General features: G+C 37.4%; 1 protein-coding gene across 5 annotated transcripts in view; it reads left to right on the forward strand.

The window, feature by feature from the left end:
* ova (ovaries absent) overlaps positions 1–22,229 on the forward strand; it is a 144,113-nt gene that overhangs the window by 52,807 nt on the left and 69,077 nt on the right. For all 5 annotated transcript variants that reach the window (XR_011334199.1, XR_011334197.1, XR_011334200.1 and 2 more), the window contains 3 exons: positions 6,619–6,696; positions 9,420–9,620; positions 11,885–12,104. Coding sequence is in view for 1 of the 5 variants with exons in the window: in XM_069836657.1 (XP_069692758.1) it covers positions 6,619–6,696; positions 9,420–9,620; positions 11,885–12,104 (499 nt within the window). In the remaining 4 variants the exon portion in view is untranslated. The remainder of the gene's footprint in view (positions 1–6,618; positions 6,697–9,419; positions 9,621–11,884; positions 12,105–22,229) is intronic.

Consider the following 22,229-nt stretch of genomic DNA (forward strand, 5'->3'; position numbering starts at 1 on the left):
TCTTTGTGGTGGAATGCCCCAACCCTTTGCCAAAGATGTAGCTGATGACATTACTTCAAAATTATTTCGGTAACAAGATAAATTATTGGCTGCATTCTGAATAAGAGAACACACTTTATCAAGCTCTACATTTTCCGATTGCATAATTTGTGATGCTAGATTAGCACATTCTAGAATCTTTGATTGCAATACTATTTGAAAAATGAATTGAAATTTCTTTAATTGGCTTTGCAAAGCAACAGCTTGTTCTCTTTCTTCCTTTTTTTTTTTTTTTAAGATATTAATATTAATTTTGACAGCCTTAAGTACATCGATATAAGCATAATGCAGGGCTTTAACAGACTGGTATCTTGAAGAACAACTTGTTGGACAAATTTTTTTTGAGGTATAAAAAGATACCAAATGTTCCCATCTTTTAATACTATGACTGAAGAAAAGATACAACATTTCCACTGTGTCATAAAAGGACCTAACTTCTTGAATTCCACATGCAGCATCGTTAAGTACTAGATTTAAATTATGCGCTGCACAATGTACATATTTTGCAGTTCTTTGTCTTTGTTCAATTCTCGCTCTGACACCTTTATATACGCCTGACATATTGGCACAACTGTCATACCCCTCTCCACGGCATTTAGTTAATAAGGGTCCCTTTTCGTCTATTGCACTGAGTATTTCCTTCTCTGTTCCTAATGCACTTTGATCTTTTATTTCGCGAAAACCCAAGAAGCTTTCATTTATCTTCACTACACAAGACTTTCCAGTTACATCATGTGAAACTGTAACATATCTAAATATCTGACTTAATTGTTATGTCCTGTGTTGTATCTGTAATTATTGAAAAGAATGGGGCAGCTTTAACGTCATTAATAGGCTTAGGTCCTGGGCACAGAAACGCATGAAGTCCAGAATGCATGGACGATAGTGTTATGTTGGTCGAGTGGACTGGGAGATGGAGCGTTCCGTTACTTCGTGTCTCAACATGTAAACAGTCCGTCATAGTGCGGCACAAAATATATTTCACACTGTGCAGATGGAGTATATACAGTACATTCCTATTGCAGACAATAAATGTCTACCATTAAAGTATTAACGTGAGTTGTAACCTTCAATCGGGTGTCCCTACGCCAAAGCTTGTTACACGTACCGCAACCAAGCAGCAATACACACAACGGTAATGCACATTACGGACCCACCTGTGCTGTTCCAGTCCCCCTACATGGGTCATGACGTCATTTATACTCTAAACCTCATACTGGTTACTCTGTGTCCCTAGGCTGAAGCTGGTCATTAATAATTTCTTTTTCAACTGCACGGGGTAAAACCTTTATTAACTCATTTTGAATAGAAGGGCTTAGTACTTTTGTGTATACTTTGGTTTATTTATGAGATCACATAATTCAGGATCGTACTTTGCGAGAAGTTCGATGATTGCTAAAAAGTTTCCACTGTTTGATTTTCCAATTTGTTCCCTATGTCCCCGAAAAGCTAGATTATTGGATGCCAGAGCTAACGTCACATTAACAATACGCTCAAGGACCTGTTTCCGTATGTTTTCACTTTTCTTTAATTCTGAATCCATACCCGCGTCAACTGTGTTTTTCTTACTCCACAAATTGAAAACGACGCATATGTTCAAATGTGCGTAACTAGTTTCGTGTCGCACTATATTTTTGGTTAACCATCTCCAATCTTGGACCCCTTCCCTCCAGGCTGAAGACGACTTCTGCTGTCCAAAGAGCCAACACGGTTTACAATAAACAGAGTCATTTTGTCTTGTCATGGAAAATTTTTTAAATGACAGCACCCCTTTGCTCCATCCTGCCTATCTGTTACTTCGTCATAAACTAGGGTTCCCATAATGTAATTTAAAAAAACTGGGACTTTCCAATTTTTGTACTAAAACATTTAAGGCAATTTTGTTACAATCTTCTTTTTCGCTAATGCTTTCACAATTGCTGTCTCTACTAACATCTATTTCTATATCACTTTGCACTTCAGACGTGCACTCACCTGTGGCACTGCAAACATTTGTAACTGTTGAGCTAGTACTACTACTAGGTCCAGAAAGAGAAAAAAAAATACTTTCACTAATTTATTTGTTTCTTTTTCTGACTCTTGCTTCTTCTTTCTTTTCTGTGCATCACTTAGATGTTCGTACTTAACTTTAAATGGTTTCATTTTTCAATACTATACTGTCTATACTCTCTAATAATAATTTACTCGATTAAAACACAGAAAAATGTACGAACAAAATTAAATTAAAAAACTCTTCAAATAAAGATGGAAAAGTATCACACTGACCACACAACTGACATTATTAACTTCCCGCAAAGAGACTAAGAGAGCTCTTTCGAAACTGAGTAAAGTTGACTGATCGTTACTGCACAAACATCTTGTTGTATAATTATTGGCATTATGAATTTGAACGAAAACCTATTCCATTGTTGTCGAATAAATGTATAACAAAATTTAAATGTTCAGAGAAAAATGTGCATAAAACCATTTCAGGTACCGTCATTTTCCATAACTATGGTCCAAGCACCCAACTATGATCCAAAACGCATTATGTTCTACTTAGTCCCCCCGAGAGTTCGGTGTTTACCATTAGAGGCGCCACTGTGATGGAATTATGTTCCCCATAGATGCTTCCATCTACCATTACACGTGGCAATGATATGGATGCTTAACAAGGTCAGTGTGCATCGTGTGTGGACACACGAAATCATTCATTTTCTGTTTGTTTTATTAAGCTCTCCTATGTAGAGCTGGTAAGTTATAGATACATGATTGTTTGTACAATTAAACCTGGCTATATAGTGTTTACTTTCACGTTATAATTAGACTGGCAGAGGTTAGGGACTCTGCAAGAAAAATGTTTAACCTCAAGACTAGAACTCAGTCCTCAACTATGTACCACAATTTTTCGTGGACCATAGTTGTATTTCATTTTGAAATATTTGTTTTAATAAAATGTGATGAATGTGATTATTTACTTCTGCAAATACCGTATCTCAGTACATTCTAAAACACTATTTAACATTATAATCCAGTAAATAAAGAAACAGGCTGTTCCAGCATCAGTGGTACTAGCACGAATGATGGTCCGGTAAAACGAAAACTTCAGGGTAGAAGGAAAACAACCATCCCTGTAAGTGACTGTGAGAGCGATGAAATTGAATTGGATACAGATTATGTTGTTTCCGGTGTTCTCTCCATATTTACAGACAGTGAGTCAGATGTGGAAAAGAAGACGAAATCTGTTAAATTAATGCTAAAGGCACATAGTTATATGATAGTTACTTATGAGGAGGAATTGTGGCCAGGGAAAATGTTGGAAGTGAAGAACAATGGAGCTATTGTTTCATATATGGTAAGAAGCAGCAATTACTGAGGTGGCAAGAAATGTAAGACATTTTATTCTATAGAAAGGAAAACATAATAAAACAAATTGAAGACCCCAAATGCGTCTCGAAAAAGAGAGATCTATTTTCAATTTCAGAATTACAAGAGAAGTGGAGATTCAAAGGATCGAAATAAGCCTACTGAATGTAGTTCTCAGTATGGTAAATAAACATTATCAGTGCATAATATTTTGCTAAGAATGTGTTAGTTTATTTTGATACCATACTTTTGTTCTTTAATATACTGTAGTTCATTATTGCAGGAAAATGACTTCCAGATTTCACTTGTTTATTGTGTGTTTATGCAATGTGTACTAATAAAAAGAATCCATGTACTTTTCATTTATTTTTAATATTTCTGTTTCTACCCTGAAATTAGAAACTCAATATATTGATTTACGAATAATTACAGCTCCAGCTATAGTCCATTCATGCTTTCAAGCATGAATATATGAGTGGACCATAGTTGGGCAACTCAGAATACAACTATGTACCAATGCTTATTATTTTTTTAACACTTGTAATTAAATAATTGCCAATATTTATTTAATATACACTTACAAGAGTCCGAAGCCAAAATTTCACTTAATCTGGATGAATAGTACTGAATATACAAAGAAAAATGTGGACCATAGTTAGGGGGAACTATGGTACCCTATTCATCAAGAAAATACAATTTTACAACTAAAATATATTTTGGTATCAAGTTTCATTGTTGTCATTATGATAAAATAACTTTGCGCTGCTCTTTTGTTTTGTGAGGACTGAGAGTGATGCCGCACACCACGTGTACGTGTTATACGACATGGCTGTCGGCAAGGGCACAGGCAAGCATTGTTTAAAGCTGTGCTGGATTCAACAACATAGTCCGATTCTATGAAACCACCGTGAATAGTGATCTGACCATTTCCATGCAGGCTGCAATTAATTGGGCTTTTTTTTTTTTTACTTTATTCTTTTTTTTTTTGCGTGGTGTTTGAGGGCCCCTTAAAACCGCGGGCCTGCCTGCATTGCAGGCCCTAATGTTACGCCGCTGAAAAAAGGTATTATCTACAGTAAATGAACTTCATTGACGATTAACTTACAAGAAGAGTCTAGAAAGCAGCAATAAAAAGAATTGTAGCAGGTTCCAAGGTACATATGTGAGGGGGAAGATATGTAGGTATGTTAAAAAATAAAATATCCAGGTATAAACTGAGATTATATGCAAGTAGGGATGGGTGAAATAAACATTTAGATAGAAAAGAGTAGTTCGGAATGCCATATACCTTACAAAAAAAAAAAAAGACATCAACATGATTGAACTACACTTGAAAAAAGAAGAATAGTAGCGAATTCCAAGTTACAAACTGTTAAATAAGGAGGGACAATATTGCTGATCTACACCCACTATTACGGCATTATGGACAAAGAGAAAATTATTACGGAAAAACAAAATTATCACTGCATAAACACACACAAGGGTCGGAAATTTAATAAAACTTTAATAGTGACCACAATAGTAAGTTATAGTTTGATATAGGAAATGTGTAGCAGAGATTCACTTTTAAAGTCTGATAGCTTCATAATGCCACTGATGGAGTAGTGTACTGCACGCATAATGTCCAGAACTGTGTGGAAATGAATGAGTTTGGGGAATAAATTGGTCACAGGGGCTCAGATCCGGAGAGTATGAAGGGTGGTACAGCAATTGCCAACTCCATCTCGCGAGCAACACCAGCCATATGTAAACGAACGTCATTATGGAGACTAATGGGTGGTGGGTGTAGGAAGTGGTCGGAATGTGACACAGGACCTCATGCAGGTTTTGTTGTAGGAAGCATTTACAGTATGCAACATTTACAGTTTGTCCATAGAGTTGAGTTGCCTGGCACAAGAATTGAACATAACGTAACATACTGTGGTAAAGGGTTTGAAATTTCTTAAGTTTCATCCTTATAAGATGTTGGTTGTTTATAAATTGAATCTAGGTGATTCATTAGTGCGGACGTGATTTCCTCATTGCATTTAAAAGCAATCCACGATGAAATTGTTGATGCAATGCTGCTGCTTTTTTTTCCCCTTCTCCGCTGAGGAAGCTTGGTTTCACTCGAGTGGCTTTGTGAATACTCAAGAGTACTTGCTATTGGGATACCGAAAATCCACATTTTTCTTATGTTTGCCCACATATTAAATAATTAAGTAACACACTGTTTCAGTGGTTGTGCAATGTATTTAAAACACCACACAGATAGGCTTAAACATAACTTGCATGACTTCTTTTATAGTAGATACATTTCAATGAAGAAAATGCGTTTCTTTACTGTGTATCTAACCATGGTTAAAAATGCACATTAATCAATATAGTTCAGACAACTGATTAAAGTTACTGGCATAGCTCAGTCACTAAGGCACTTGCCTCCCAATCTGGAGATATGCTGGGATGTGGGTTTTATTCCAGCTTGGGCTGATTACCTGGTTGTGTTTTTTCTGAAGGTTTTCCTGAACAGTAAGGCGAATGTTAGGTAATCTATGGCGAATCCTCGATTTCATTTCGCCAAATACCATCTCGCTATCACCAATTCCATCGGTGCTAAATAACTCAGTAGTTGTTACAGCATCGTTAAATAACCGAGTGAAAGAAAAACATCTGATTAGGAGATTGACCATGTAAAGTTCTAGCAGATTTAAATTGTGTCCTGGGCCGGGAAAACCCAACTTGCTGAGCATAAAAAAGTAAACTCATAGTTCAATCTGTAGAAAGGATCATGTGAATTTGTGCAACATTAATGCCATAAATATATTTTAGCTTTAAAGTTTATAAATAAATTGGTCTTAATTTTTGGAATTTAAAAAAATGTGCAATTCTTAACTAAGTATTGCCCTCCTATTTGGGGACAAGATGTTAAATAAATAAATTGATATGTCTGTTGATAGCTGAAGAAAGTAATTCGTGAGCAGTAATCATATTAAGGATGTGAATGTTTGAGAAGTGAGTAAACTGGATAGTTTTATTTCTTTGAAATGAAAGATCACTTTAGCGTAAATGTGTTAAATTCTGAACTGATATGACTCAAGTTACGTAAAATAGCAGTTTTAAAAATTTATAAGTGTGATTTATATTCCAGCTATTTTTTTCTGTTATATGAAACTGTTTTTATTTAGAGGAATTGAAAACTTTTGAAGTCCTTTTCACGTGAAGTAAATATTGTGTATTACATTTTTATCTTTGTAGGATCATGAAAAGATATGTGGGAAACGGCAGATGTCTTTGGAAGAAGTAGCCGAAGAACAACAGCAGCAAGAGTGTCAGGTGAGTAATAAAGTAAATATTACCGATCCTGGAATTTCTTTAGTAGCAGGAGATAGGTATTTTGACAATCATGAATTATTGGTGTCACCACATTTTCTCATGGTATCTTTATTGCTGTTTACTTAACGAAAGTTCACACACATAAATTGGAAGAGAACTTCATATGCTTTGTATCCCTCGAATCTGCTTGCTGTTATTCACTGTATAATAAATTGGAGAATATTATAATATATGAGTGACATTGTTAACAGTTAAACAATGTATAAAGTTCAATTTTCAAATTCTCTTTAATTTTTGTGTAGTCATATAATTTCCAATGTTTGGGAACTACATCATCAGGGCAGATGGGCAAAACCAGGTAATGGAACCTGTCCGTAGTTCTGAAATGATGGAAATATTAAGTTTGAGAGCACGGGGGAATACCAAAATGTTTATTTTTGAACACATTCAAACTCATGTAAATGAATATAAATTCTATATTTACTTTTATTTATTTTGCAATCTTTTGATGCAATTCTGGATGGGAGAGAACTGCTAATCCTATGAGATTTTAGTGTTGCATTGTGATATGTTCAGGAGAAGACTTTTCGATATTCCATCATTCCAGCACATGGAATAACCAAAAGTTTTTTCTGCACATTGATTTAACATTTTAATAAACACCATTTTGCACTTATCATGTAGGATGGTTATCTTGAAAAGTCCAGATGCAAATGGGTTAAAATAAAACAGAATCTCTGGTTTAACCTCTTGCCAATCATATAATTATTTCCTGGGAGCGTGTTCTGGAATCTGGACAGACTTACCACTTATATGACCCTGCAGCAAGCAGATGCTACATACCAGCATGCTTCGTTTTCTGCTTTGGATTGCATAATACTGCAATGTTTGTGGTATTTTCTTGAGCCATGAAATCAATTCGAGAAATCCCATTTTGGTCCGCCATGATTTTCGTAACTGAGTTCTTTTTTGAGTTGAGAGAAGAAGTGTAATGCCACACTCTGCTTACTCTCTGGTGTGTGGAGAAAGACTATATTCCACCCGTGTCACTGTGGAATTGAGAAAATGTATTTGTCTTGTCATGGAAATTTTTTAATTGACAGCACCCCTTTGCTCCATCCTGCCTATCTGATACTTCGTCATAAACTGGGGTTCCCATAATGTAATTTAAAAAAAAACTGTGACATTTCCAATTTTTTTACTTAAAAACCTGGGACAGCCAAGTAATAACAGGCATTTCCCATATTTATTCTGCATTTAATTTTCTCCCAAGTGTCATTTTCACAATTTTATTGTAAAAAGTAATTCTAGTTTCAATTAACAAAAATTAATTTTATAGTAGGCAACAACCGTTGATGTAGCAAAGGGTAATGTTGAGCAGTCATTAACTAGCTCATCTGTTAGGTTTTATAAAAGTGAAATTTTTTTTATATTGAAATATATTTCTCACATTTTTTGTTCAGCAATATTACTAGATTATTAATTTTTTTAAGTGTTAAATTCGTGGAGGGGGGAATTTTGTCCCTTCCCTGCATCCCAGAAGCCATGAAGAAACTCTGCTGTGGGCAATGTATCACAGATATTCTGGTTTGTAATACTGGTGAATCTTAAGTATTCATTTTACCCTTGTGCATGTTTTAATATTCCACTCTAAATTTCTAACTAATGAAATAAGTAAGTTTGAAATATATATGCTTATATTTCTATTAGTTATGCTTTTCAGACGAATCGGCCTTCCAATGTTGGATTGCTAAAACAAAGTTAGTTCGACGAAATAAAGAAGAAAAATTATTGCTGAATACATGGATAGAACTGTGAAGTGTCATGGTGTGGTCAATCAACGCGGAAGATTCTGGTCACGCAGATTTCTGGAAGTATTTTAAGTGGAAGAGGATCCACAATATATTGAAAATTTGGCATGAACATAAATATAGATTTTGATTTAATTTTACATAATGAAAATTTTTACATTTTTTAAAATATGTTACACAAATTAAACGAAAAGAGTATAGTTGTATTTTTCAACTTATGATTGCAGTAAATGTGGGAATAAAATGTTTGAAAAAAAATATTTGAATGTGAATATTATGATAGTAAAAAAAAAAATCCTTTTTGTTGTTTGTAGAAAAAATGACATAAATAAATGTACCGGTATTATATTTTCTGTCAGTTATTAGTTCGAAACATTGTTCACTATTACTTCGAAATTTTACATATTGTTGTAACATAAAACGAAAAGTTCACATTTTCTATATGTGTTAGTATTGAACCAACACTTGACTTCACGTACTAGCTGCTTTATCGCACTTAGCTTGAGATTGTCATTCTTTCACACCTCTACCAGTACTTTTGTTGCATAAGTTTGTATTCCTGAACATAATACTAATGGACAGCAGATTATTTTTTAATGACCAAAAGCCTGCAACAAGTGTTACCAATATCTGATTATTATTTTTTTATATTTATATATATTACTTGGTATTTCAGACTCAAGCTCGTGCTTGTAGTATATGGTTCACTCTTATGAGGTCACAAGTCCATTGTTTATTCCTGGCCACTTCGGTTCTAGAAAGAAAACTTGGTATATATTGAGTAAGACTTTATATGTTCACTGTAAGAATTGGAATGTAGGAGGAAATTGAAGAAAAACTACAGATAGAGACTGAGCTGAGGATGTCCTATGTATGAATTGTTTATTTGCTGTGTGATGATTTTATTTCCAGGATTCATTCTTACTCTACTTGAAACTGAAACCTGTGAACTTAGAAGAAACCCCAAAAGCAAAGAGTCCTACGAAACAAGCAGCATGCAAGAGACGCTACCCTGCTGGTGTGACATTTACACGTTGTTGTGGAGTGCCATTTTCTTCGCCACTTGGAATGGTCATACAGAAGAAGTCTCGTATGGCTACAGTGAATCCCCAGGTGAGGTTTGTGTAACTGGCTTTTCTTATTTGTTGAAACAGTGTTATATCAACATAATAATTGAAAAATCCTTTGAATATTTAACACTTTACTGGAAGCCCAAATACGTGTAATTAAATATTTTAACATTGGAAATTGTTGTTGTTGAAATGCCTAGACGTTTGGCAATGAAGCCATTAATCCTCTTGACTCCAGTACTTTGAAGTATAGAATCTTTTTATGTAGGGTTCTGCGTCTTCCTAATGTTCTAAGTTCATGGGTTCATTTGAATTGCATAACGCACAAAAGGGAGAGTTAAGTATTCCAGTCCTGTGTAGATGACCACGAAAAGGACTATCAGAAAGACAACAAGGACCGCGACAAGGACCAAAATCAGGACCATGATAATATATTACAAGAAACACGACAAACACTACGACAAGGATTACAATAAATACCACGACACGGACCACGATAAGGACTTCGAAATTTACCAAGACCTTTGTGAATACCGAGACGTAGATGGGAGGATAATATTAAAATGGATTTGAGGGAGGTGGGATGTGATGATAAGAGACCGGATTAATCTCAGACAGGATAGGGACTGATGGTGGGCTTATGTGAGGGCAGCAATGAACCTGTGGGTTTCTTAAAAGCCATTTGTAAGTAAGTAAGTAGTGCTGAGTTAGAAAACTTAGTTTTGTAGACAAATTGGGAGATTTGAACTCGTAAAAACAGAACCTGTACAATAAAAAATATAAAAAAAATGTAATGGAATCACCCATACAATCACATGGTCTTTAAGTGCATCTGTTTATGATATCTCTTACTTTACATGGATATTGAAGCAATGGACTTATTTCTTAAACTCTGTGGATACTTTAGCTACAGTCAAGACCGATATACTTACACAAATAATGGAGTTAATTAGTCTACAAGATGAAAATACTGTCATTATGTATTAACCTTGGCAGGCATCTTCATGTCTCCACTTCTTTCGACTTAATAACTGCTTTCTGTTTGTGAAATATTTAGAGTTTCATGAACTTTGGACTTCAATGTAACAATCAATAAAGGAATTTGAGCTCTGCAGAGAGATTTATTTTTAGGGTGTAGGTTGACATTTTCATGGAATTGTCCAACAATGTAATAATAATTTTCACGGCTAAGCCAGAATCATTTTTAGATGGCTGTGCACTCTTAAAATAATTTCGGAATATGTATGATAAGACTTTCTTAGATGGCTGTGCACTCCTAAAATAATTTCGGAATATGTATGATAAGACTTTCAGTTCTGAGGATGACCCATAAAAGGTCGAAACATGTAAACAAGGTACGTTAGAATTTAACACAAGAAAGTCTTATCATACATATTCCGAAGTGATACAGTGTTAAAAGTTGTGTAATCAAGATGTATAAAATAATTTGTTACTGCAACAGTTGAAATTGCATGTTTGTGTTTGTCCATGCTTTTAAGGACTCTGACAAGACTCACTTTCTTTTTTTAGAAAGGCTACCACTAGCTATTATAACATGTACGAGGGAGAGTCAAAAAGCAACCTTAATAATTGTTTTATTAATTGAATATGTACAACAAGATTACAAACACTTCATCACTTTACAACATAGTCCCCACTATGTTCAATGCAAGTTTCCTGTTATACTATGTTGAAAAGTGATGAAGTGTTTGTAGTCTTATTGTACATATTCAATTAATAAAACAGTTATTAAGATTACTTTTTGACTCTTCGTCATAACTTGAGTATTTCACATTATAAGTTGTAACACAAACTGATAACACGTGCTATTCAAATTACAGTCAAAGCAAAAATGGACACTTCAACAGTTCTAACGCTTCCACGCAACGTGAATGCTAAGATGACCAAAGCAAAGACAGAGATGCTATGTTTTTCTCAAAGAGTGCAGAATATCTCACACTGTGCTTGCTTGTTCTTCTGCCTCATACTGAGAACCATTTAGAAATGTGCATGAATCGCAGCAGTTCCATCATGATACTTAAATATTTACGTGTAAATTATTATTGAAGCAAAATCAAAGCTTCTGGGGACAAAAATAGGAACATTTGCTCCCTGGAGACAGCAACTCAAAACTGGGAACTGCCCTCGGAAATCGGGGATGTCTGGTCAGCCTAATAAATAATAATTTTCTGTTCCATGTAGTGTTCATGCTAAGCCATCAGCTCATGTTGCACCGAAAGTGGGCATGAAGCATTTTAGCCACTTGTTCTTCTTATGAATTAGTTATACTTCATTTAATTATTGCAGGTACTTCTTGATAGAATGGAAAGGTATTGTGTGACCAAAACAGTTGGTGCAAGTTCGCGATTCAGAGAACGTGAATTGGAAGAAAGAATGCAAGAATCGATAGAATGGCCTATTACTTGGAAGCCACCCCATCACAGAAAGTCACAGGAGACTTGGACGCATCACTATTGTTTCACACAAAAGGAGAGACGTGAAAAACTAGCTAGAAGATTGTCTGGAGGTAAGTATTTCCTTAGGACACTCCAAACTGCAATGAATAATGTTTCAAATTAATGTTTGTAACAATTTGTCCCCAAAATATATCTTCGGTCTTTGATGGTTTACTGGCTACTGTGCTTAGCACCGGTAAAGCCATTGGTCTCATATTATAGAAAGGATCTCTTTATACTTAAGTAAAATTAATAAAGCCAAAATTCTATGTTCAGACCTGGCATTACACTGTTCTCTATATCACTTCGATAACAGTAGGGGAAAATGGAAACTTGCTGGTCAACACAAGACTATACGTAATGATCTATCTCGCTAATGTACTAGCACAGTGAGTATCAATTGAGTTGAGACAAAGAAATCTTATGGCAGTTAACCTACACAAGTATACTTCTAAAGAATCGTGTGCACCATAAACCAGATCTCGAAATAAGTTCCTTCATTTTGTATGAGTAATATATATTCAGCTTATAATCTCGAATGTGTTTCTGTGGTAATTGGATTTTCTCTGCCAAGCTTCCAATTACATTTTATACGAAGAGACTGAGTGCAGCCTGGGGTCACTGCAAGTCACCATGAAGCTGCTTGATGTGCAAGTTCTGGAACAGCACCTGATCACATTTTTTAAAACACAATTACCGAATATTAGAACACAATTCGGAAGCAGTAAACAATAATATAATAATTTAAGTCTAAATTTTTTATCATTTTAACACACAAACAAATTAGGAAATGAATCAAGAAGATGGCATATATACAAGTCAGTTTCTTTATAATTTTCTTCAACTGCTATCAGAAAATATAACTGAATTAAATAATTTCAGATGAATACAAGCTTACTAATCTGATGTTATTTATAAATAGTACTGTTTTTTATTTCAGTAGGTTATTTTACGACACTTTATCAACAGCTTAGGTTATTTAGCGTCTGATGAGATGAAGGTGATAATGCCGGTGAAATGAGTCTGGGGTCCAACACCGAAAGTTACCCAGCATTTGCTCATATTGGGTTGAGGGAAAACCCCGGAAAAAACCTCAACCAGGTAACTTGCCCCGACCGGGAATCGAACCCGGGCCACCTGGTTTCGCGGCTAGACGTGCTAACCGTTACTCCACAGGTGTGGACAAATAGTACTGTAACTTATAGTTTAAATAGATATACAGTACAGGGTTAGTAATGTAATTAATGTCAGGGAATTATTATTTGAGATATTTGAAACAAAAAAGTTTTATACAATTTTGCTCGTTTTACTTTCTTTTCGAAATAAAAATTGTTTTATATTAAACATTTCATGATGTGTTTTGGGAAAGCCCTAGATTTAATTCTCGATTTTAATTTAATTTATTTTAATTTATTGGGTTATTTTACGACGCTGTATCAACATCTCAGGTTATTTAGCGTCTGAATGAAATGAAAGTGATAATGCCGGTGAAATGAGTCCGGAGTCCAGCACCGAAAGTTACCCAGAATTTGCTCGTATTGGGTTGAGGGAAAACCCCGGAAAAAACCTCAACCAGGTAACTTGCCCCGACCGGGATTCGAACCCGGGCCACCTGGTTTCGCGGCCAAATGCGCTGACCGTTACTCCACAGGTGTGGACTTAATTCTCGATATGCTCATTCAATTTAAGATGGCATTGTATTATGATAATAAATTAAAGAAATAATTTTAATTTTGCTCTTTAAATGTGTAGAAATTTCATCCATTCAAATTGCAAAGATGTAATAATAGACCCTAATAAAAAAAAAAACAATCACAGCTGGAAGCCAAACACAGAACATTTTCTTATCAGGCTAATGTGCTATCCATTCAGGTACAAAGGAGATACGGAATGCACGCATATATAACATTGAAGGTGACTGACATATAACAGAGTTTTTCATACTTTTTTCAACGGAGGACCACTTTTATAAGTTAAAATGCTATGTGGACCACCCTACTCTTGCCCTGTTCGAAAGATAACCTTGTCATAATGTTTTCATTTTTTGAATTAATGTTAATCAGCTAATATATCTAAGTTTTTAAAACTGTATTAATTGAATATCCCGCTGGAATAAGGGTATATGTAATTAGACTCTTATTCTGGAGGGTATCCAATTACAATTCCCTTCATTTTATATTAAGATTAATGTGAATTTTTTTTATAATTGAAGGCTGTTTATTTTTACAATAAAATTTGCATCTGTACCTTAACTGGAAAAATTTATATAAACATAGTTGGCACTTACATTAATGAGATGGATGAGCCTGCCGACCCTTGCACAGTTGTTCAATATTTGGATATAAGCTGGTGAGATGAACACCTATATCAAGTCGCGTTTTGTACTCCGTTTTTATTTCAGTTAGGTACATAGATAAGGCTGCTTAATCAAATGGAGGATATAATATCCAAGTCATTATACATATCCTTCAAGTCGTTATTATATCTTCTTCGCCAATTGACACTGTCATGAACCGCTCACAATATCTTCCTCAAAATCTTTATTTAAAAAACTGCTAGTCTGTTACACGTTTCAACATTTAACGTGCATGTTTCTGCACCATATAAAACAACTGGTCTTATTAAGGTTTTATATATGCTAATTTTAGTTGTTCTAAACACATTTTTTACTCTTAAATAGTGGAAGAAGTGCATAGTAGGCTCTGTTTGCAGATTTGTTTCTGTTCCCTACTTAATTCCGTAAATCTTTGTTACTAGTTAGTATAGGCTCTGTTTGCAGATTTGTTTCTGTTCCCAACTTTATTCCTTAAATCTTTGTTACTGTTTGCAGATTTGTTTCTGTTCCCAACTTTATTCCGTAAATCATTGTTACTAGTTAGTATAGGCTGTAGAATAACTCTTCTCGGGTTCTCAGCCAGGTGAGTTGGAGATTAGCTTCCAAGCTATCGACGGCTAGCTCTGCCATCTTCTTCAGGGACGAAGTGATGTGGGACCACGTCTAGCCGGTATATATGCAAAAGTAGGGCTTCCCGCTGCGGGCCAATCTGGAGCTAGTTCCTAGTCCCGACCGCCAGGCGCATTCTGGTTGGTGGACACGGCAGCCAATCAGGAGCTACTTGCTGGTCCCGACTGTGTGCCATGTGATGGTGGTCTAAGCGTATTGATGGCAGGTTTCCATGCCGTACTCAGCTGTAGACCCCCGTCTCTGTTGAAATTATTGCCATCTAGCTGGATTTCGATGGCTTCCTTGATAACTAAGTCCCAGTAACCTGATGTCTTGTCCAAGATGGTGGTGGCGCCGAAATCTATCTTGTGACCAGTTTCTAGGCTGTGTTGGGCTACTGCAGACTTATCAGGATAATATAGTCTTATGCTGCGTTGATGTTCCTTGCAGCGTTCCATAATAGTTCGTCCCGTCTGCCCGATGTAACATTTCCCACACTCACAAGGTATTCTGTAGACACCAGGTGTCCTGAGACCAAGGTCATCCTTAACTGGTCTCAGCAAGTTCTGGATCTTTGTGGGCGGCTTATGGACGGTTTTAATCCCGTGTTTTCTTAGCATTCTGCAAATTTTGCCCGAGATGGGGCCGTAGAACGGGATGTATGCCATGCCCTTTGTCTCCTCTTGTTCCTCGGCAGGTGGTTTATCCGAAAAGGCCCTTCTGAGGGCCAAGCCGATTTCCCTGTTGCCGAAGTTGTTCTGTTGGAACGTCTTATGTAGGTGACAGATCTCAGAAGGGAGACTCTCTTTGTCCGAAATCCCTCTCGCCCTGTGTAGAAGAGTCGACAGGACCGTTCGTTTCTGTGCCGGATGGTGGTGGCTGCGTCCATTCAGATATAGATCGGTATGAGTCGGTTTCCTGTATACTCTATGACCCAGTGTGCCATCTGACTTCCTGGAGATGAGAATGTCTAAGAAGGGGAGACATCCGTCTTTTTCCACCTCTTTCGTGAACTGGATGTTCGGGTGGATATTGTTCAGGTATTCTTGGAACTCCTGAAGTTTTTCTTCTCCATGAGGCCAGACGACCAAAGTGTCATCTACATAGCGGTAGAAGTGAGCTGGTTTCAGGGGTGCGTTCTCCAGAGCTCTGTGCTCGAAGTCTTCCATGTACAAATTGGCTATGGCAGGTGATAGAGGTGAGCCCATGGCTACACCGTCGGATTGCTCATAATACTGCCCTTTGTACATGAAGTAGATGGAGCTGAGCGTATGGTTAAAAAGTCCAATGACCTCAGGCGGGAAGTGAGGTCTCAATAACTCCAACGTTTCCTTGAGTGGGACTCTAGTGAAGAGGGACACAACATCAAAACTCACCAGAATATCAGATGGATTTGTTCTGATGCTCTGTAGAGTCTTGATGAACTCTGCTGAATTCTTCACATGGTGGCTGCATTTTCCCACAAGAGGATTCAGAAGACTGGTGAGGTATTTGGCCAGCCGGTAGGTGGGAGAACCTATGGTGCTGACAATAGGTCTCAGGGGAACCTCCTTCTTGTGGATTTTCAGCAACCCGTAGAATCTAGGTGGTCTCGTGGAATGTGGAGTCAAGGACTTCGTCACTTCAGCTGGCAGATTGGCCTTCTTTAGTAAGGCTGTTGTGCGCCTTTCTATGGAGCTTGTGGGATCGCAGCTGAGTGTCTTGTATGATGGATCCGCTAGTAGTTCCAGGATCTTCTAATGTTATGTATTGGACTCCATGACGACCGAAGCCTTTCCTTTATCTGCCGGTAGTACCACAATACTTTCATCCTCTCGTAAAGAGCAGAGCACTTGGTGTTCTGCCTTTGTGATGTTGGGTGTGGCTTTACCGGCCCTTATGAGGGCCCCGCAGACGTCCCTGCGAATCTCTTCCGCAGTGCCGGTCGGGAGTTTGTGGATAGCTTGTTCCGCTCCGCTTATGATTTCCTTTACGGGAGGTTTCTTAGGTGCTAGGGCAAAGTTAAGTCCTTTCGCTAGAACCGATACCTGGTTCGGGTCCAATGTCTTGCCAGTCAGGTTGACCACCACGCGGTCGGTCGGGAGTTTGTGGATAGCTTGTTCCACTCCGCTTATGATTTCCTTTACGGGAGGTTTCTTAGGTGCTAGGGCAAAGTTAAGTCCTTTCGCTAGAACCGATACCTGGTTCGGGTCCAATGTCTTGCCAGTCAGGTTGACCACCACGCGGTCAGTGTCCAAAGGTGGTGTGACTTGGTTGGCAACAGACAGTCTAAACCCACACCCAACATCACAAAGGCAGAACACAAAGTGCTCCGCTCTTTACGAGAGGATGAAAGTATTGTGGTACTACCGGCAGATAAAGGAAACGCTTCGGTTGTCATGGAGTCCAATACATACCATGAGAAGATCCTGGAACTACTAGCAGATCCATCATACAAGACACTCAGCTGCGATCCCACGAGCTCCATAGAAAGGCGCACAACAGCCTTACTAAAGAAGGCCAATCTGCCAGCCGAAGTGACGAAGTCCTTGACTTCACATTCCACGAGACCACCTAGACTCTACGGGTTGCCGAAAATCCACAAGAAGGAGGTTCCCCTGAGACCTATTGTCAGCACCATAGGTTCTCCCACCTACCGGCTGGCCAAATACCTCACCAGTCTTCTGAATCCTCTTGTGGGAAAATGCAGCCACCATGTGAAGAATTCAGCAGAGTTCATCAAGACTCTACAGAGCATCAGAACAAATCCATCTGATATTCTGGTGAGTTTTGATGTTGTGTCCCTCTTCACTAGAGTCCCACTCAAGGAAACGTTGGAGTTATTGAGACCTCACTTCCCGCCTAAGGTCATTGGACTTTTTAACCATACGCTCAGCTCCATCTACTTCATGTACAAAGGGCAGTATTATGAGCAATCCGACGGTGTAGCCATGGGCTCACCTCTATCACCTGCCATAGCCAATTTGTACATGGAAGACTTCGAGCACAGAGCTCTGGAGAACGCACCCCTGAAACCAGCTCACTTCTACCGCTATGTAGATGACACTTTGGTCGTCTGGCCTCATGGAGAAGAAAAACTTCAGGAGTTCCAAGAATACCTGAACAATATCCACCCGAACATCCAGTTCACGAAAGAGGTGGAAAAAGACGGATGTCTCCCCTTCTTAGACATTCTCATCTCCAGGAAGTCAGATGGCACACTGGGTCATAGAGTATACAGGAAACCGACTCATACCAATCTATATCTGAATGGACGCAGCCACCACCATCCGGCACAGAAACGAATGGTCCTGTCGACTCTTCTACACAGGGCGAGAGGGATTTCGGACAAAGAGAGTCTCCCTTCTGAGATCTGTCACCTACATAAGACGTTCCAACAGAACAACTTCGGCAACAGGGAAATCGGCTTGGCCCTCAGAAGGGCCTTTTCGGATAAACCATCTGCCGAGGAACAAGAGGAGACAAAGGGCATGGCATACATCCCGTTCTACGGCCCCATCTCGGGCAAAATTTGCAGAATGCTAAGAAAACACGGGATTAAAACCATCCATAAGCCGCCCACAAAGATCCAGAACTTGCTGAGACCAGTTAAGGATGACCTTGGTCTCAGGACACCTGGTGTCTACACAATACCTTGTGAGTGTGGGAAATGTTACATCGGGCAGACGGGACGAACTATTATGGAACGCTACAAGGAACATCAACGCAGCATAAGACTATATTATCCTGATAAGTCTGCAGTAGCCCAACACAGCCTAGAAACTGGTCACAAGATAGATTTCGGCGCCACCACCATCTTGGACAAGACATCAGGTTACTGGGACTTAGTTATCAAGGAAGCCATCGAAATCCAGCTAGATGGCAATAATTTCAACAGAGACGGGGGTCTACAGCTGAGTACGGCATGGAAACCTGCCATCAATACGCTTAGACCACCATCACATGGCACACAGTCGGGACCAGCAAGTAGCTCCTGATTGGCTGCCGTGTCCACCAACCAGAATGCGCCTGGCGGTCGGGACTAGGAACTAGCTCCTGATTGGCCTGCAGCGGGAAGCCCTACTTTTGCATATATACCGGCTAGACGTGGTCCCACATCACTTCGTCCCTGAAGAAGATGGCAGAGCTAGCCGTCGAAAGCTTGGAAGCTAATCTCCAACTCACCTGGCTGAGAACCCGAGAAGAGTTATTCTATATCAAACGCCGGGAAAGCCTCAAGTCATACTAGTATAGGCTGTGTTTGCAGATTTGTTTCTGTTTCCAACTTTATTCCTTAAATCTTTGTTACTAGTTAGTATAGGCTCTGTTTGCAGATTTGTTTCTGTTTCCAACTTTATTCCTTAAATCTTTGTTACTAGTTAGTATAGGCTCTGTTTGCAGATTTGTTTCTGTTCCCAACTTTATTCCTTAAATGTTTGTTACTAGTTAGTATAGGCTCTGTTTGCAGATTTGTTTCTGTTCCCAACTTTATTCCTTAAATCTTTGTTACTAGTTAGTATAGGCTCTGTTTGCAGATTTGTTTCTGTTTCCAACTTTATTCCTTAAATCTTTGTTACTAGTTAGTATAGGCTCTGTTTGCAGATTTGTTTCTGTTCCCAACTTTATTCCTTAAATCTTTGTTACTAGTTAGTATAGGCTCTGTTTGCAGATTTGTTTCTGTTCCCAACTTTATTCCTTAAATCTTTGTTACTGTTTGCAGATTTGTTTCTGTTCCCAACTTTATTCCGTAAATCTTTGTTACTAGTTAGTATAGGCTCTGTTTGCAGATTTGTTTCTGTTCCCAACTTTATTCCTTAAATCTTTGTTACTAGTTAGTATAGGCTCTGTTTGCAGATTTGTTTCTGTTTCCAACTTTATTCCTTAAATCTTTGTTACTAGTTAGTATAGGCTCTGTTTGCAGATTTGTTTCTGTTCCCAACTTTATTCCTTAAATCTTTGTTACTGTTTGCAGATTTGTTTCTGTTCCCAACTTTATTCCGTAAATCTTTGTTACTAGTAGGTATAGGCTCTGTTTGCAGATTTGTTTCTGTCCCCAACTTTATTCCTTAAATCTTTGTTACTGTTTGCAGATTTGTTTCTGTTCCCAACTTTATTCCTTAAATCTTTGTTACTAGTTAGTATAGGCTCTGTTTACAGATTTGTTTCTGTTCCCAACTTTATTCCTTAAATCTTTGTTACTGTTTGCAGATTTGTTTCCGTTCCCAACTTTATTTCTGAAATCATTGTTACTAGTTAGTATAGGCTCTGTTTGCAGATTTGTTTCTGTTCCCAACTTTATTCCTTAAATCTTTGTTACTGTTTTACAGATTTGTTTCCGTTCCCAACTTTATTTCTGAAATCATTGTTACTAGTTAGTATAGGCTCTGTTTGCAGATTTGTTTCTGTTCCCAACTTTATTCCTTAAATCTTTGTTACTGTTTGCAGATTTGTTTCCGTTCCCAACTTTATTCCTTAAATCTTTGTTACTGTTTGCAGATTTGTTTCCGTTCCCAACTTTATTTCTGAAATCATTGTTACTAGTTAGTATAGGCTCTGTTTGCAGATTTGTTTCTGTTCCCAACTTTATTCCTTAAATCTTTGTTACTGTTTTACAGATTTGTTTCCGTTCCCAACTTTATTTCTGAAATCATTGTTACTAGTTAGTGTAGGCTCTGTTTGCAGATTTGTTTCTGTTCCCAACTTTATTCCTTAAATCTTTGTTACTGTTTTACAGATTTGTTTCCGTTCCCAACTTTATTTCTGAAATCATTGTTACTAGTTAGTATAGGCTCTGTTTGCAGATTTGTTTCTGTTCCCAACTTTATTCCTTAAATCTTTGTTACTGTTTGCAGATTTGTTTCTGTTCCCAACTTTATTCCTTAAATCATTGTTACTAGTTACACAAATTCATTAAATATCTCAAAGGAGAAATAGCCAAATGATGCTGTCAGATTAGTCATTCCTTGTGGGTTCCTTGACACTGTCATAAACTTTGTTTTAACTTCATTCACCTCCGATCCAAATTTCTTGGATCTACGTTCTAGCGATTCAAAGGTCTCCTTAACATCTGGTATTCTTCTACCGAAGATCACCACATCATCCACATATGCTAAAATCTGGCTGCATTTATTAAATATAGTTCCATTCCACTGGATTTTTCCTTTATGAACAGATATTTCAAGGACTGTGTTAAAAAGCAGGAAAGCAATCTTAACCCTTTTTTTTAGCTAGAATTTCTTAGATATATTCTTACCTCTTTTAACTACTGAAAACATATCTTCATTAAGGATATGACATAGTGTAACTAACTTCTTAGGATAAGCAAGCATACACACCTCATTCCACAATTCATCCTTTAAAATAGATGAAAAGATGGTGAATTGTGATGTTCTCTTCCCAACATTTCTCCAGTACCTGTCTCATTATAAATATTAGATCTGTTGTTGAACGTCCATTACGGAAGCCTGCTTGGTAATCCCCAGTAATTTCTTCATAGTACAGCATTAGCCTAAGGTATACTATGTTTGACGAAATCTTGTATACTGTATTGAGCAGCATAATGGCTCTATAGTTATTGCATTCCATTACATCTCCCATTTTATGAATTGGATTAATGATTCCGTATTCCCACTCATGGGAAATCCTTTTTTCCTCCCATATTTTAATAATGAGTTGGTGTAGAATTTTCTTAATTTCACTACCACCATTTTTTTATAAATTCAGCCGGAATTTGGTCATATCCAGGAGCCTTATTATTTTTCAACTTATGGTGGTTCTACATACATCTCAACATTTTGTAAACACACTCCCACATTGGGTTCTCCGTTATACCCATTATCCCTAGAATTACTCTTAAAATGTTCCTTGTAAAACTCTATGTATTTAACACCTGCAATTTATCACCAATAATAAACCCATTCTTATTTTTAACAAAATCAGAGTATGATTTAAAACCTTCTTAATACCATAAAAACTCCTTATAAAATGATTTTTCCTCTTTATTATTATAGACATTTTGAATCTTTCCAAATTTTAATTTTAAAAAATCTCTTTTCTTTCTTCTAAACAATCTGTGTGTTTCCATCCTAGCATCCTCATATTTCTTTCTATTCTGTCTTGTATCTCTATAGCAGATGTTCTTCCTTTCCACTCCTCATCAAACCATTCATTCCTCAGTGGCTTTTCTTTTAACCCCACCGTTTATTAATATACATTGTAATATCATTCCATACTTTATCTAAGCTGCTACTCTGCTCTAATTCAATGGAACCAT

The sequence above is a fragment of the Periplaneta americana genome, chromosome 10 (assembly GCF_040183065.1).
Source record: "Periplaneta americana isolate PAMFEO1 chromosome 10, P.americana_PAMFEO1_priV1, whole genome shotgun sequence".
NCBI lineage: Eukaryota > Metazoa > Arthropoda > Insecta > Blattodea > Blattidae > Periplaneta > Periplaneta americana.